This window comes from Dromiciops gliroides, chromosome 6 (genome assembly GCF_019393635.1).
Source record: "Dromiciops gliroides isolate mDroGli1 chromosome 6, mDroGli1.pri, whole genome shotgun sequence".
NCBI classification, from domain to species: domain Eukaryota; kingdom Metazoa; phylum Chordata; class Mammalia; order Microbiotheria; family Microbiotheriidae; genus Dromiciops; species Dromiciops gliroides.
The window spans coordinates 94,334,404-94,349,365 of NC_057866.1; the positions used below are offsets into that span (position 1 = coordinate 94,334,404).

A 14,962-nucleotide genomic window follows, 5' to 3' on the forward strand; every position below is an offset into this window, starting at 1 on the left:
TAGAATAATAGGGCATAGAGTGAAAAAACCTGTAGGGTAAAGGCTGTCCCTACAAACCAAAATAATGATACAAAAATGAAACATTCAACCCTACTGTTCTAATGTAAAAGAACTAACTTTACCCATATAAACATGCAGTAGAACTTAAATAAAAATTTCTAAACAGAATCTTTTACCTTGAAAAAAATTATTTATAATTATTAACAAATGATATTCCTATTTTGCATTAAAAAAGAGCACGGAGACCAAAACATCAGTGGGTTTATCTGTGTAGAGCTTTGTTTGTGTTTTGTTTGTTGTTGTTGTTGGTTTTGTTTTTTGTTTTGGGTGAGGCACTTAACAGTGACTTGCCCAGGGTCACACAGCTAGAAGAATTTTGTTTGATAAAGGAAATCTAAAGAAGTTTGAGCAAGTATAAAATGGATGAACTGTTTATACAGATAAAATATAAAAATACAGCACTCTTAAAATGCTAAGTCTAATGACACTGTGGTAATAAAAGCTGCTAAAAATGAATGTAAGCTCAAAAAAATAACATGATTTCCCAAAACAGAACTATGACTGAAGAAACCAAACCAGTCAGTTCAGAAGTAGGTTTTTGGTGGAAATACTGTAGCATCAGATGTGTCAAAAATGCTGCATGCAGCCTGCAACACTCTCAAGTAAGGCCCAAATCAGATTAAAATGTATCTAGTACATAATTAGCAAAATAAATAAAAATGGAATAAAACATGGGGAACTAGGTGGCACAGTGGATAGAGTGCCAGGCCTGGGGTCAAGAAGACTCATCTTCCTGAGTTCAAATCTGGCCTCAGACACTTACTAGCTGTGTGACCCTGGACAAATCACTTAACCCTATTTGCCTCAGTTTCTTCATCTGTAAAATGAACTGGAGAAGGAAAAGGCAAACTACTGCAGCATTTTTGCCAAGAAAACTCCAAGTGGAGTCACGAAAAGTCAGACACAACTAAAGCAAATCAATAACAACAATAAAACATAGATAACATTAAATTTTAAAATCAAGTTACTATGCAGCCTTTGATGTTCCTCATATATGGCTTAATGATTTCTGTTTTCTATTGGGATTTGATGTCACTGCTGTAAATGAAGTAAAACAATTAACGTTATTTATACTTTTATAAGATAAAAAAAGATACTTACTACAAACCTACTATGTACTTTTTCTAAAATTCTCTTTTCATTTAATGCCATATATTCTCCTTTCCTCTTCTTAATTCTCTTTTTTTCTAGCTTTTTACAAGCATACATCTTTCCTGTTGCCCGTACTTGGCAGGCACACACCTAAAGGGGAAAAAAAAGAGATTCATATAATTTTTGATGTTTTCTAGCCTAACATGATCTTTTTTTTTTTGGTTTCGTTTTGTTTTTGTGGGGCAATGGGGGTTATGTGACTTGCCCAGAGTCACACAGCTAGTGTCAAGTGTCTGAGGCCGGATTTGAACTCAGGTCCTCCTGAATCCAGGGCCGGTGCTCTATCCACTGTGCCACCTAGCTGCCCCCTAACATGATCTTTTATTCTATTAATTTTATTTTTTAAATGTTATTAAAAAATCTCTTCTCTCTTCCAAATCCATCTACAGCAATGAAGATTAGAAAAATCCAATAAAGATGACCATTAGAGGTCTGTAAGCAAGCGACAAAGATATATTAAAATTTAAATACGGTATATTCATTATTCTTTTGAAGATCATAAGCTGGTGACTAGGTCTGAAGTCAGAAGGCTAGCTTTTGAGCCCTTTCTCTAATAATTCTTTTAGTACAACTATAGACAAATCACAATCTCCTTAACTTCAATTTTCTTAGTAATAAAATGGGGATGAAATTTTCAATTGTTTCTCTCAAGGAGAAAATGAAGGAATATGCTATATAAATGTGATCTATCATTTTAAATTTAAATTAAATTAAATGAAAAAAACAGAGAATGCCAAGATACAAAAGTCAATACATTTTACTTTAGCAATTCTCTATTGCCACCAGGATTAAATACAAATTAGCCACTGAAAGTCTTTCAGTCTGGCTAGCTTCTCTCTTGTTCTAGACATTTCACTCCACACTTCCTCCCCTCCATCCAGGCCCTATTGTGACCTCTTTACTCCAGTTAAATTGGTCTGTTTCTTTGCACTCCACCTCTATCCATATTGTCTTGGCACAGGCTGGCCTGAATTCCAGTAATTCGCATTAATTCTGCACCTTCAACGGCAAGTCCAACATCATACATAGCTGAGGTTCACTGAACAAAGAGAACCTTTCCCGATCCCCTAGTAGTCAGTGCTCTACTCAGATTCTATTTCCTTTCTATGAAAATGCACTCAACTCCTTCTAACTTGCAGAATATTAACTCCTTGAGAACAAGATGTTGTTTTTTGTTGCTTTTCCCCCTAGTGCCCAGCAGGGCAGTAGCTGCTAAATAAACATTTATTGAATTTAATACTAAGGCAAAGAAAGAACTTCAATAATATTGGAAGAATTATTTGGAAATCTACTTCTCAGGAGCTGATTTCATTTATGTCTTATGACCTTTTAAAACCAGATAATTTAGAACTGTCTTTTGGAAGGTTAACAAGAAAGAGGTAGAATCTATGAGGACAATAGTATACTAGAGGGTGTCCAAGTTTGAAAATAGATGGTTGGGCATTTATATATGGATAATCAATGCATATATGATAGCCTAGTAATCAGAGCAGTTAGAAGAAAAGAACCCATTTTTTGAACAGGCAACTGCTCAGACACACTAATTTGGTGCCATTTAAATTCAAATATAAAATCATTCTGTTAACCAATAATAATAATAATAATGTTAACCAATAACATTAAGTACCTACCAAGAGCTAGGCACTGTCCTAAGTGTGAGGGATACAAATAAGAGAGTTGCTACCTTCAATCTTACAATCAAATCAATCTTACAACTCAAGCTTACAATCCAAACAGCAAATATAATACATGTAGACAGCTAAATGGGGGGAGGGGAGAGGAAAGACACCCAGTAAAGGGGTATGGTAGATAAACCAAATTAGTCCAAAATGAGTGCAGACCATCTGTGGCAAGGGCACAGATGGAGACAATAGATATCTTTATGACCTATATATCAGACAATCCCTATCATCTCCCCCATAGATGTCCAAAAGAAGGGCACCAACTTTCTCATGCTAGACAGCCCCCTTCACAAATTCCTGGCCTCCTTTCTCATCCTGAGATATATTTTGAGTCTACCAAAGGAGGAGACTAGTAGAGGCAAAGGCAAGGATTCTACCTCCATTCATTAGAGAAATGCACTTCAGGGACCCCAAAGAACTAGATTACTAAAGGCAAGATCAGGGCCTGAAAAACTGCTACATGGAGAAACACTTATATTTGAAAAAACCTCCCTCCTTCCTCCTTCAATGCTAAAAAGGAAGCATTCCAAACTCTTAACCTAGCAAAGAGCCCTTTGCAGCCCTCCCTTCCTGGGGAAAAAAGCACCATACCTCAAGGATGCCAGAGCAAGAAACTAGTGGAAGCATAGTCAAGCTGTTTTTCAAAAGCTCCACCCTCCCCCTCAGGAGAAATGTGCCTCAGGTATAGCAGACAACTAAACCATCAGTGGTTGATGCAGATAGTATGCCATTTGTCCATTAGATTATAGCTTCCTTGGGAGTAGAGACTGTTTGCACTTTTATCTTTATTCCCAGTGTCTGGCACATTCTTATCAGATTGAATAAGTCTTTTATTCACAATAAGAAATCAGGAATCAAACAGGAAATGTGAGGTGAGGTTTCTGGCCAAGATGGATGCCTAAATAGGAGGCCCTCAAACACTTCTCCTCTAGAAAAACCAAACCAAATAATGATCAAGAAATCCAAATGAATCATAAAACCAGCCAGAAGGTCATGAGCAATAGGAAACAGGGTAGTCAGCAAAGTCATTGCCAGCCTAGGCAAATAGGCCCACCCTCACTGCAGAGATAGCTAGATACATATAACCGGGAAAACTGTGTCTAGAGACAGAAAGAGCAGAAGGCTCCTCTTAGAAAATCCCACGATGGTCAGAAAGCCCTTGAAGATCTAGCACTCTGAACCTCAAAGATCCAGGGGGTCCTAACCCCAAAGGGTAGAGGGAAGCCAAGAATTCAAGGGGACCCAAGATGAGAACAATTAGGACAAACCACCCTGGTAGAATCTGGCCCTGGTAGGAAATGGGAGTTCTAATTCAGGGACTAAAGCTGAAAATATGAGCAAACTAAAGAAAACATCAACTAGGATACAAATTATTGCAAATATAACTCCGTAACAACTACAAGCAAAGACTCAAAGGAAATATTTTCCACAAGGACTACATGAATATATAGAAGAAATGAAGCAAGTAATAAAATAAATAAAAGCTTGGAAGCAAAGAACTGGAAGGAAAATATCTTAGAAGGGAAAGAGCCAAACTTTACCTAACAAATGGAATCCCAGAAAACCAGAAGATAACAGAAATCAATGACTCCATGAAAGGACAGGAAATATTAGAACAAAAATTTTAAAATAAAGAAAATGCAAGATATTTCATATAAAAAAGAAATGACCTGGGACCAGCTAGGTGGCGCAGTGGGTTCAAATCTGGCCTTGGACACTTGACACTAGCTGTGTGAGCCTGGGTAAGTCACTTAACCCTCAATGCCAAAGAAAGAAAGGAAGGAAGGAAGGAAGGAAGGAAGGAAGGAAGGAAGGAAGGAAGGAAGGAAGGAAGGAAGGAAGGAAGGAAGGAAGGAAGGAAGGAAGGAAGGAAGGAAGGAAGGAAGGAAGAGAGGGAGGGAGGGAGGGAGGAAGGAAGGAAGGAAGGAAGGAAGGAAGGAAGAGAAAGAAAGAAAAAAAAGAAAGAATGAACCAGAAAAATAAGTCAGGCAGGGATAATTTAAGAACTAATGGACTGCCTGAAAACTACAATAAAAAACCCAAACAAACAAAAAGCCTAGACACTGTTAAATCATATATGAAAACACCAAGATCTATTAGAATCAGAAAATAAAGACAGAAAGAACCACTTTCACCTCTTGAAAGAAATCCCCAAAAGAAAAGTCCCAAGAATGTCAGCCAAAATCCAGAGCTCCCCTATCAAAGAAAATATGCTACAAGATTCCAAAAAGTTGTTCAAGTACCAAGGAATTACAGTCAGGCTCACACAAGACCATTTTAGATAAGAGGATATCTTGGGGGAGATTCCAAAAAGCAAAAGATATATAGAGGCCTATAACCAAGAATATAACTTACCCTGCAAAGATGAGTATAATCTGAAAGGAAAAAAAATAGATCTTTAATGAGATCAAGGATGTTCAAGTATTTTTGATGAAAAGACCAGACAGAGGTAATTAGGAACTCTGAAATGCAAAAACAAGACACCAGAGAAATTTTAAAACATAAATTTGAGGAATTAGAAGGAGCTGTAGGATGATACAGTATAAATATTCTAATAGTGGAAGAGAAATGAGTGTCCCTTCGGAACCTTAATGTCTTCCAGAGTTATTGAGGGCATTAAGTAAGATACATAGAGGTCCTAGATGATAGATTAGTTCTGTTTTGAGCTTTGAAAAAGGGAAAGAGAAGAGAGGGCAAAAGGAAGAATATAGCACTGTAGAAAGGAGGAAGGGGTGTGTGTGTGGGGGGGAAGGAACTTGCTATTTCTCGGAAGACTACAAACATGGAAAAGTGATTAGAAAAGGGGCAGATGGAGTTCATTCATTTGTGATAGACAAAAAAAAGGAGAGCTGAATACATTTTGCAGTAGAAATACATTAAACCCAACAAGGAAACAAGTTGGGATATGGGGGAGGTTTTAAGAGTAAGGATAAAACTGGGGAGGAAATTCCCTGAACCTGAAGGGGAAATTTTAAAAGGAAGAAGAGAAAAGCAAAGAACTAGAATCTAAAGGGATACCCGTAGCTTGCTTTTTAGGCAACTGACTGAATAAACCATGGCATATGAATGAAATGGAATGTTATTACACCATAAAAAACGACAAAAGCTGACAGAATCCTGGAATGTATGAATTGACATAGAACACAGACAACAATAATGTAAAGAAAAACAACTGTGACTGAAAACCTTGCTTGATGGTATTTTATTTTTTCCCCAATTACATGTAAAGATAGTTTTCAACATTCACTTTTGTAATATTTTTAGTTTCAAATTTTTCTCCTTCCCTCTCTTCCCTCCCCAAGACAGCAAGAAATCTGATATAGGTTATACATGTACAATCATGTTAAAACATATTTCTTTGAAAACTTTAATTAAAGCAATGGCCAATCATATTTCTACAAAATTTATGATGAAGCATTTGACCTACCCCTGAGAGACTGTGTTTATTTGTTACAAGAATTTTCCCTCCAATTCTTTCTCGAGGATAATAGGGGAGAGGGTGCTCAAGATGAGGGTGGAATCATTAAAAGTGATGACAAGAAAAGAGAGTCATCAAAACATTTTTTTGAATGCACTAAAGAGAAAAGAAGGACGTTCAGAAAGGAACACAAATAAGCAGGACGGTTTGAAAAAAGGCAATTAATATGAAACAGAAATTCATATTTTCATATAGAATCCTCTTAATGTTCTGCTTTGTATATGGAAATGATCTTCTATTGTTTAAGTTCAAAATAAAAAGTTGGGTTTTTTTTAAGTCCAATAAAGTTTATTTTTTAAGTCCAATAAGTTTATTTTTGAAAATGTACACAAAAATGTTGAACCATTTCATGAATCTTCAGCAGCTGGAGCATCTCCACCATTGGTGTTCCTAGTATATATCACTTGTGCTCTGTGTTTGGAAACCAGCTTAATCAGATTTTTACTAAGCAGTTCTTGGAGGGCTGCCCAGGCTAGAGAACCCTGAATCTTCAGTCTTTCTGAGACCACTGCAGGGGCAATAAATTTATAGTTGGGGACCTCCTTGCACAGTTTGTCATACGTTGCTTGGTCAAACAGAACCAGACTGTTGAGCTTGTCTCGCACTTTTCCCTTGGACCACTTCTTCTTCTTAGCTTTGCCCCCAGACTTGTTCACGGGGTCCTTGTCCTTCTTGGCCGACTTGCCGGTATCTTTCTTCTTATTATTGTCCTTGGGTGGCATGGTGAGGCTCCAGGAACTCCTGCTGCTGCCACCTCCAAGGTAAGATGTTGGACAGAAAAGTAAAAAGTTTTTTTTTTTTAAATGAGCTAACTGACTTTACAGACGTTTCAGGGAAATAACACAAAGAGGACTCTAGAAAAACTAGAGTCCCTAAAAGGGTGGAAATCTAGATGCTATGCCTTATACTGATTCAGTTGCTTTTACTTCTCCACTTAATGAGATGGCATATACATTCAGGTATATGAACTTTATGAAGTTTATCCATTTGAAATATGTCAAAGACAAGTCTTTTGAAAATCAATGAAATCAAGTCTAAGGGGATTTGCTGATGTACAGGTACTGAACCATGCAAATTAGTTTAGTACAGGTCCATACATAGACCAGAAGAAATTTAAAAAGCAACAATTTTAATAAAAATGAATGGAGGGGGCAGCTAGGTGGTGTAGTTGATAAAGCACTGGCCCTGGATTCAGGAGGACCTGAGTTCAAATCCATCCTCAGACACTTGACAATTACTAGCTGTGTGACCCTGGGCAAATCACTTAACCCTCACTGCCCAGCCAAAAAAAAAAAAAGGTGGGGACATGGTAAAAATGAATGGAATACATGAACCACAGTACTGATTCAACAGTACTTCAGGTTACAAGGCCTCATTTCACTAAGATAACAGAATCATCATTACACTATAAAAAGCAAAAATGGCAATTTAGTCAATTGGCAAAAAGTTCTGTAGGTAGCCTTCTTAATTCATGTGTACTGTCTATATATTTAAGGCTCTTGTGAAATATTTCCTATGAACCAATCCCACTGGCTGTTTTTCTCTTTTTTCCTCTAGAATTTGCTTTAATTTTTCTTAAAATGAGGTGAGAAAAGAATTTACATAGATTATTATATCATTCCTGAAAAGCAACATATAGGAAAAATTATTATTGCTAATTGACTTTTTTATATGAGTGTAATAAGGAGACTAATCAGTGAGGACCCAGGCTTGGGTGCATGCAGAGGGGACTGTGCTTGCTGCCAGTACACAGGAAGATCTGGGGAGCCTGTTTCTGAAAATCCATGATGACATGTAATGAATTGAAGTGGCTCTATTCTTGGGTTAAGTGTATGTGCAGGTGTTCTGTGACTGCTTCCTGTTGCAGAAGTTTTCTTACTTATAGTCTATAGATGATGATATCTTTCCATTTGTTTTAAGTATGACCACTATGAGTGGTGCAAAGTGGCTGCGAGATTCTGGAAAGATGTCCCGAAAACAACATTTCCTTAGGATAGTTTCTGAGGTCTTCCAATACAGATGAAGGAGTCTTCCTAGATTTTTCTGTGAATGGCTTCTGTGCATATCTCACACAGTCAGTAAGAACACACTTGTGCTCCTGTTACTCTTTCCTGGTTCTCCACCTACTTGTCTGATCACTTTTCATTTTCCTCTGCTGCCTTATTATCCATATCACACAGCCCAACCGTGGGTATTCCCCCAAGCTTCTGTCCTAGGCCCTCTTCTCCTCTCCATCTATATTTGCTCAATAACTTTATCAGTTCCCATAGGTTAAATTATCATCTTGATGCAGATGACTCAGTCTCAACCTGTCTTTCCATTCTTCTGCTTATGAGGAGTCATGCAACTCCAATACCTTGGGACCCAGTGCAGAGATTAAAAAGTCAATGCTCCTGGGATATTCAGTGACATCCATTATCTCCTTCCTACTGTAAGCTTCTGCACAATTTTCATACATAGTTAAAGTGTGTCAATATTCAGCCCCACCTTATTTGTAGCGTTGTGCTAAAATTTTGAGATGCTGGAATCTATTCGTCATGACCATGTTTAAAGGTAAGTATACTGCCCCATTTCTTAGCATGTCAAAATACATTCCTAACAAATTCAGCAAAGAATCACAAAATTATAGTGCTAGACAGGACCTTAGGCTGCTCATTTTATAAATGAAGGCACTGAGGTCTGGAAGGGTCATTTCTTAGTCAAGAGCATGTGGCTAGCTAATGGTGGAGCCACTATCATCATCCGAGGTTCTCATGGAATGAGTACATTTTACTTGGATTACTGAGACTATATTTGTGGAGTCTTCTGGGTTATGTGAGCAACAAGATGGCAGACTAAACATTTTCTCTGATTCCCTTGACCTCTCAAATCTTTCCAAGACAGAAATTATGTACTAAACATAAAGCAACTTCAGCTGTCTCCATGGTTTACAAAAAAAAGAATCCAAGAGAAGATTAAAAACAACAACATAAAAATCCATGAACTGACCCTCACTGACCCTGAGCTCAATCAGCACTCCTCCCACACTAGAAAAACCAAGGGTCCAACAAAGGCTCACAAAAAAACCAAACCAAAACCAAAACCAAAACCAAAACAACCCTCCCTCTTTTGAGTGCCATGGCAAAACCAGAAGAAATAAAAAGATCAGAACACATTATGCAAAGGTATAAGTTAACAAAAGAAACATGAAAATACCTTCAAAAATATAAACTATTAGAAGATCAGATAGAGATCTGAAATAATCCAACCTCAGAAAAGGAAATAGATCTGGCTATAAAGGAACTTAGGCAGCAAGGTGGTACAGGTGAAGTGTCAGGCCTGGAGTCAGGAAGACCCAGGGAAAGTCACTTATCCCTGTTTGCCAAAGTTTCCTCATCTGTAAAATGAGATGGAGAAAGAAATGGCAGACCTTTCCAATATCTTTGTCAAGAAAACCTCAAATGGTGTCATTAAGAGTCAGACACACACACACACACACACACACACACACACACACACAGACAGAGTCAGACACAACTGAAATGACTGAACAGTAACAAAAGACAGTGCACATGTACTACTAAAAAAAAAAACCCTCATCCTGCTGGATTCAAACTTTTATATTTTGTTTGTTTTTTGTTTTGTTTTGTTTTGTTTTTTTGGTGAGGCAATTGGGGTTAAGTGACTTGCCTAGGGTCACACAGCTAGTAATTGTTAGGTATCCGAGGCCAGATTTGAACTCAGGTCCTCCTGAATCCAGGGCCGGTACTCTATCCACTCAGCCACCTAGCTGCCCCCGGATTCAAACTTTTAAAGAACAATTAGCACCAATAATTCATAAATTATTCTCAAAAATTGAAAAAGAAAGCATACTACTAGAATCCCGTTATGAGAAAAATATATTCCCAATACCTAAACCACAGACAGATAAACTCAGAAAGAAAACTACAGGCCAATATCATTAACACTGACTTTAAATTTTAAACAAAATACTGTCAGATTACAACGATTTCTCTAAGAAATCATTCATTATAACCAAGTAGGATTCATAACAGGGATGTAAGGATGGATCAACATTAGTAAAACAAATTACATATAATTAATCATATTAAAAACCACAAGATCGTTTCAATAGACGCAGAAAAAGCTTTTGACAGTACAATGCTCTTTTATGCTAAAAATGCTACAAAGCACTGGCATAGAAAGACCTTTTTTAATAGCATAAAAAGCATCTATCTAAAACCAAAAGCAAGCATCATATGCAGTGGGAATAAACTAGAACCTTTTCCAATAAATACAAGAATGAAGCAGGGATGTTCATTCTCTTCACTATTATTTGATATAACTCTGGAAATGCAAGTAATAGCAATAGAAAAGGAGAAAGGAATTGAAAGGATAAAGATAAGAGGAGATAAAACTACCCTTGTTTGCTTATGATATGATGTTTTACTTGGAAAATCCTAAGGAATCAGCAAGTATACTAATTGAGACAACAGCTTCAACAAGGTTTCAGGCTACAAAATAAATTCTCAAAAATCAACAACATTGGGGCAGCTAGGTGGTACAGTGGATAGAGCACCGGCCCTGGATTCAGGAGTATCTGTGTTCAAATCCGGCCTCAGACACTTGACACTTACTAGCCGTGTGACCCTGAGCAAGTCACTTAACCCCGACTGCCTTGAAAAAAAAAATCAATAGCACTTTTATGTAACAATAACAGAACACAATAAGTAGTAATACCTAGCAATAGCTATTATTATATTATTAAATTATTAATATCAACATCTAAAATTTTATAGCATTTACTACATGGCAGGTACTGAGTAGGTGCTTTTATGATTATTATCTCATTTGATCCTCACAATAGCTCTGAAAGATAGGTGCTATTATGATTATCTTCATTTTGATGAGGAAACTGAGACAAACAGAGGTTAAGAAACTTGCTCTGGTTCACACTGCTAGTAAGTGTCTGAAGCTAAAATTGAAATCAAGTCTCTAAATCTTATGTTCTATCTATAGAGGAATCTAGCTGCTTCAACAGAAAGGGAAATCCCACTCCAAATAACTACAAAATGTATAAAATATCTAGGGATTGACCTATGAAAGCATACAAAATTCTTGCATTTATTTAATGAAAAAGTATTCCTTAAAGAATTGAGAAATAATTTAAATAGCTTGCGGAATAGTGGGTAGGACATGCTGATATAATAAAAATGACAATACTACCCAAACTAATTTACATTGTTAATGCATATCAATCTAATCACCAAGGGGATACTTTGCAGAACTTGATAAAATAATAAAATTTACTGGAAAAGCAAAAGACAGAAAAAAAGAAGGAGGGATGAAGGGAGAACAACACTTTCAGACCTCAAACTTGTATTATAAAGCAGAAGTCATCAAAACCATCTGGTATTTATTAAAAAATAGAAATATCAATGGAACAGACTGGACAAGGTGAATAAGAAACAAAGGAATTCGATAATGCAGTGTTTGATAAAGTAGAAACATCAATCACGTAGGAAAAACTCATTTGGTTAAAACAAACAAAAAACTAATAAGAAAACTGAAAAGCAGAGTCTGGCAGAAACTAGGCTTAGACCAAAACCTTACAGTGTATTCCACAATACATTCTAAATAGATATGACCATAACATTATACTATAAAAAAATTAGAAGAGAACAGATCATATACTTCAGCTACCAGGTAGGAAATGTATGCTTAACCAAACAAGAGATATAGGCAATTACAAAAGATAAAATAAACTAGACTATTTGAAACTGAAAAGCTTCTGCATAAACAATATTAATACATCTAAGATAAGATGGGTAATCAAATTTGGAAAAAATCTTTGTACCAAATTTCTCTGATAAGGATTTGATATTGAAAACATATCAACAATTTATATATATGTACATATGTCTCTCTATAAATACATACATACATATACATAGAATATTGTTGTTCTACATATAGTAGGCATTTATAAACAAAAAATGTATTTTAAATATGTTCACAAATATTTTGTAAAACAACTGGGAGATTACAATTTCTTTCTCAACCAACAATGTTTAACAACTACAGTGAATACAGTCCAAAAGATTTGAGTATTTGAAGGCAACATGGCAAGAAAGACTATAATTCACAGATTTGGGGTAGTCACTTAGAAAGATTCTGCTGTATGCTCAATCTTTACAATAATTACTGATTTAGTGACATATGTATATTCAAACCAATATGAATTACAATTGTAAGCAAAGCATAAAGTTTTTATGATGCAACCATATTTATGAGAATGAAACAATCTTAAATCATGATAAATTAAGCTGGCCCTTAGAGAATGAATGGGAGTGCAGATCATTCAGATATAAGGGATGAATCTTTTGTGTAATGACAATATTTTATATATTTATCAAATTCTTTTCATTAATATTCAATACTGAATTTCACAGATGTTTTGGGATGATTATTTTAAAATTAGCACCAAATAATATCTATTAGTTAAATCAATGTTGGCGTAATACTTTAATTATAACTGATGCTTTGCAGTTTGATTTTCATTTTTGCTCCAATCTCTCAAGAATTGTTGCTGATAATAGCTCCCCCATTACTCACCTCTCCAAATCCTCCTTTTCCTAGAACTCTGTAATGTCTAAATGTATTTTTTGTTACAGGTTGCCTAGTTAGTAAAAAGACAAAAACAAAAAAACAAAAAAACACCATAGGTTAGACATCTCACACTACACATCGGCTTTAAAGAAAACAAGCCCAATTCTTACTTGATCCTACTCCATTAAAGGATCAATATCTTTCCTTTGGCTAAGTGATCATGTAGAAAGGGACACACACATAGCCAGATGAATGCTAATGAGCACAATGGATGCTCATGGTCAAAATGTGGGGTGCCCTCCAGAAGAATAATCTACAAGAAATAAAGACTGTTTCTAGTGGGATGGATCCTAATAAGAAACAACCCTTCCAAGTTTTCCAAGAGTTTTTCCATAAGATCAGTCCTTACTACTCCTAGGTGCTAATGGCAGCAAATGATACACAGGAGAAGGGTCCTCAAAGCTCGCCATGCTTTTAGAGGAGTATCTCACATCATCAAAAAAGAGTTGGGGGGCAGCTAGGTGGTGCAGTGGATAGAGCGCTGGCCCTGGAGTCAGGAGTACCTGAGTTCAAATCCGGCCTCAGACACTTAACACTTACTAGCTGTGTGACCCTGGGCAAGTCACTTAACTCCAATTGCCTCACTTAAAAAAAAAAAAAGAGTTGGAAACTCTCCCCACCCCCACCCCCACCCCCGCCTTGCTTTGCACTCCCCCTTCCTCTTCAGGGCAAGGAATGATTTTGCCTTTTATTCTTGATATCCCCAGCTCTTGGCACAATAGCTGGCATATAGTTAACTGCTTCATAAAATTCTGCTGACAGACTTGTATTACCATACTGAAGAATTCTTTAGAATCTGATGGCCTGGCCATTTCACAAGCCATCACTCATCCTTTGATTGGGAATTATCTCAAACTCAGAAAGTCCAATGCAGAACTCATTATCTTTCCCCCAGATACTCACTCTCCTTTTCTCAACTAACTCCCAACTCTGCTGAGTGCATTCCTGCCCTCCCAAGGCCCCCAGGCTCTTAGTTCAGGCATATTGCCCTTGACTCCAGGGGAGCATTCAATGAAAAACCCAGCTCCAGCCTTGCTTCTCCCTTGCCCACGGCTCTTTACTGTCTGGCCTACTGTAATGGCTTTTGGGCCAGGTTTAGATCAGCTTTATCTTCCCCACCTCTAGCCATCCTGTCCACAACAGCCCGAGGGCTCCCCCTCACAGCACAGCTCGGACCTCACAACCTTCCAACCTAACAAACACCTCCTGGATAAAAAAACCAAAATCCTCTGGCTCTGCAAGGCCTTCACTCCTGGGCCCCAGCCAGTCCTTCTAGTCTTCTCTGACTGGACTTCCCTCCACCTACTCTATGGCTCCAAGCCTGCTCACTGGCTGCTCTTCAAGACTGGAATGCTCTAGTTCTGCTTCCAGAACTCCTAACAGACTTAGCTCAAATCCTGCCTTCTGCAAAAGGCCCTTCCTGCCCTGGGCTACCCCACAGTATACAGCTGTTTGCATTGGAATGGGAGATGCTTGAGCAGAGAGGCTGCACTTTTGCTTTTCTTTATATCCCTAGTGTTCAGCACTGTGTGTGAAACATAGTAAGCACATCACAAATGCAATGGTGACCTAGAGTCCATTAAAAAAGGGGGCGGGACTTCAAACTCCAGCTACAGTATATGAATGTAATGGAATATTACTGTGTAATAAGAAATCATGAACAGGCAGATTTCAGGAAAACCTGGAAAGACTTGTATGAACTGATGCAAAGTGAACAGAACCAGAAGAACACTGTACATAGTACTGTGATGATCAACTATAAATGACTTAGCTCTTCTCAGCAATACAATGATCCAAGACAATTCCAAAGGACTCAAGATGAAAAATGCTTTCCACCTCCAGAGAAAGAACTGGTGGACTCTAAATGCAGATTGAACCATACTATTTTCACTTTCTTTATATATGTATATATATTTTTTGGTGGTTTTTTTCCTTTCAGTCT

At 37.2% G+C, this 14,962-nt stretch overlaps 2 protein-coding genes across 4 annotated transcripts in view; both read right to left on the bottom strand.

Moving 5' to 3' along the window:
- GRK4 (G protein-coupled receptor kinase 4) overlaps window positions 1-14,962 on the bottom strand; it is a 136,138-nt gene that overhangs the window by 50,492 nt on the left and 70,684 nt on the right. For 2 of the 3 annotated variants that reach the window (XM_043972583.1, XM_043972584.1), the window contains 2 exons: window positions 12,967-13,030; window positions 1,162-1,302 (listed from right to left, as the gene is read on the bottom strand). In XM_043972583.1, coding sequence (XP_043828518.1) covers window positions 1,162-1,302; window positions 12,967-13,030 — 205 coding nt within the window. The remainder of the gene's footprint in view (window positions 1-1,161; window positions 1,303-12,966; window positions 13,031-14,962) is intronic. The other variant, XM_043972585.1, reaches the window with a different exon arrangement.
- Window positions 6,720-7,113, bottom strand: LOC122732441 (40S ribosomal protein S25-like). The gene has a single exon (XM_043972586.1). It carries the CDS (start codon window positions 7,092-7,094, stop codon window positions 6,720-6,722), a length of 375 nt encoding a protein of 124 aa, XP_043828521.1. The 5' UTR covers window positions 7,095-7,113.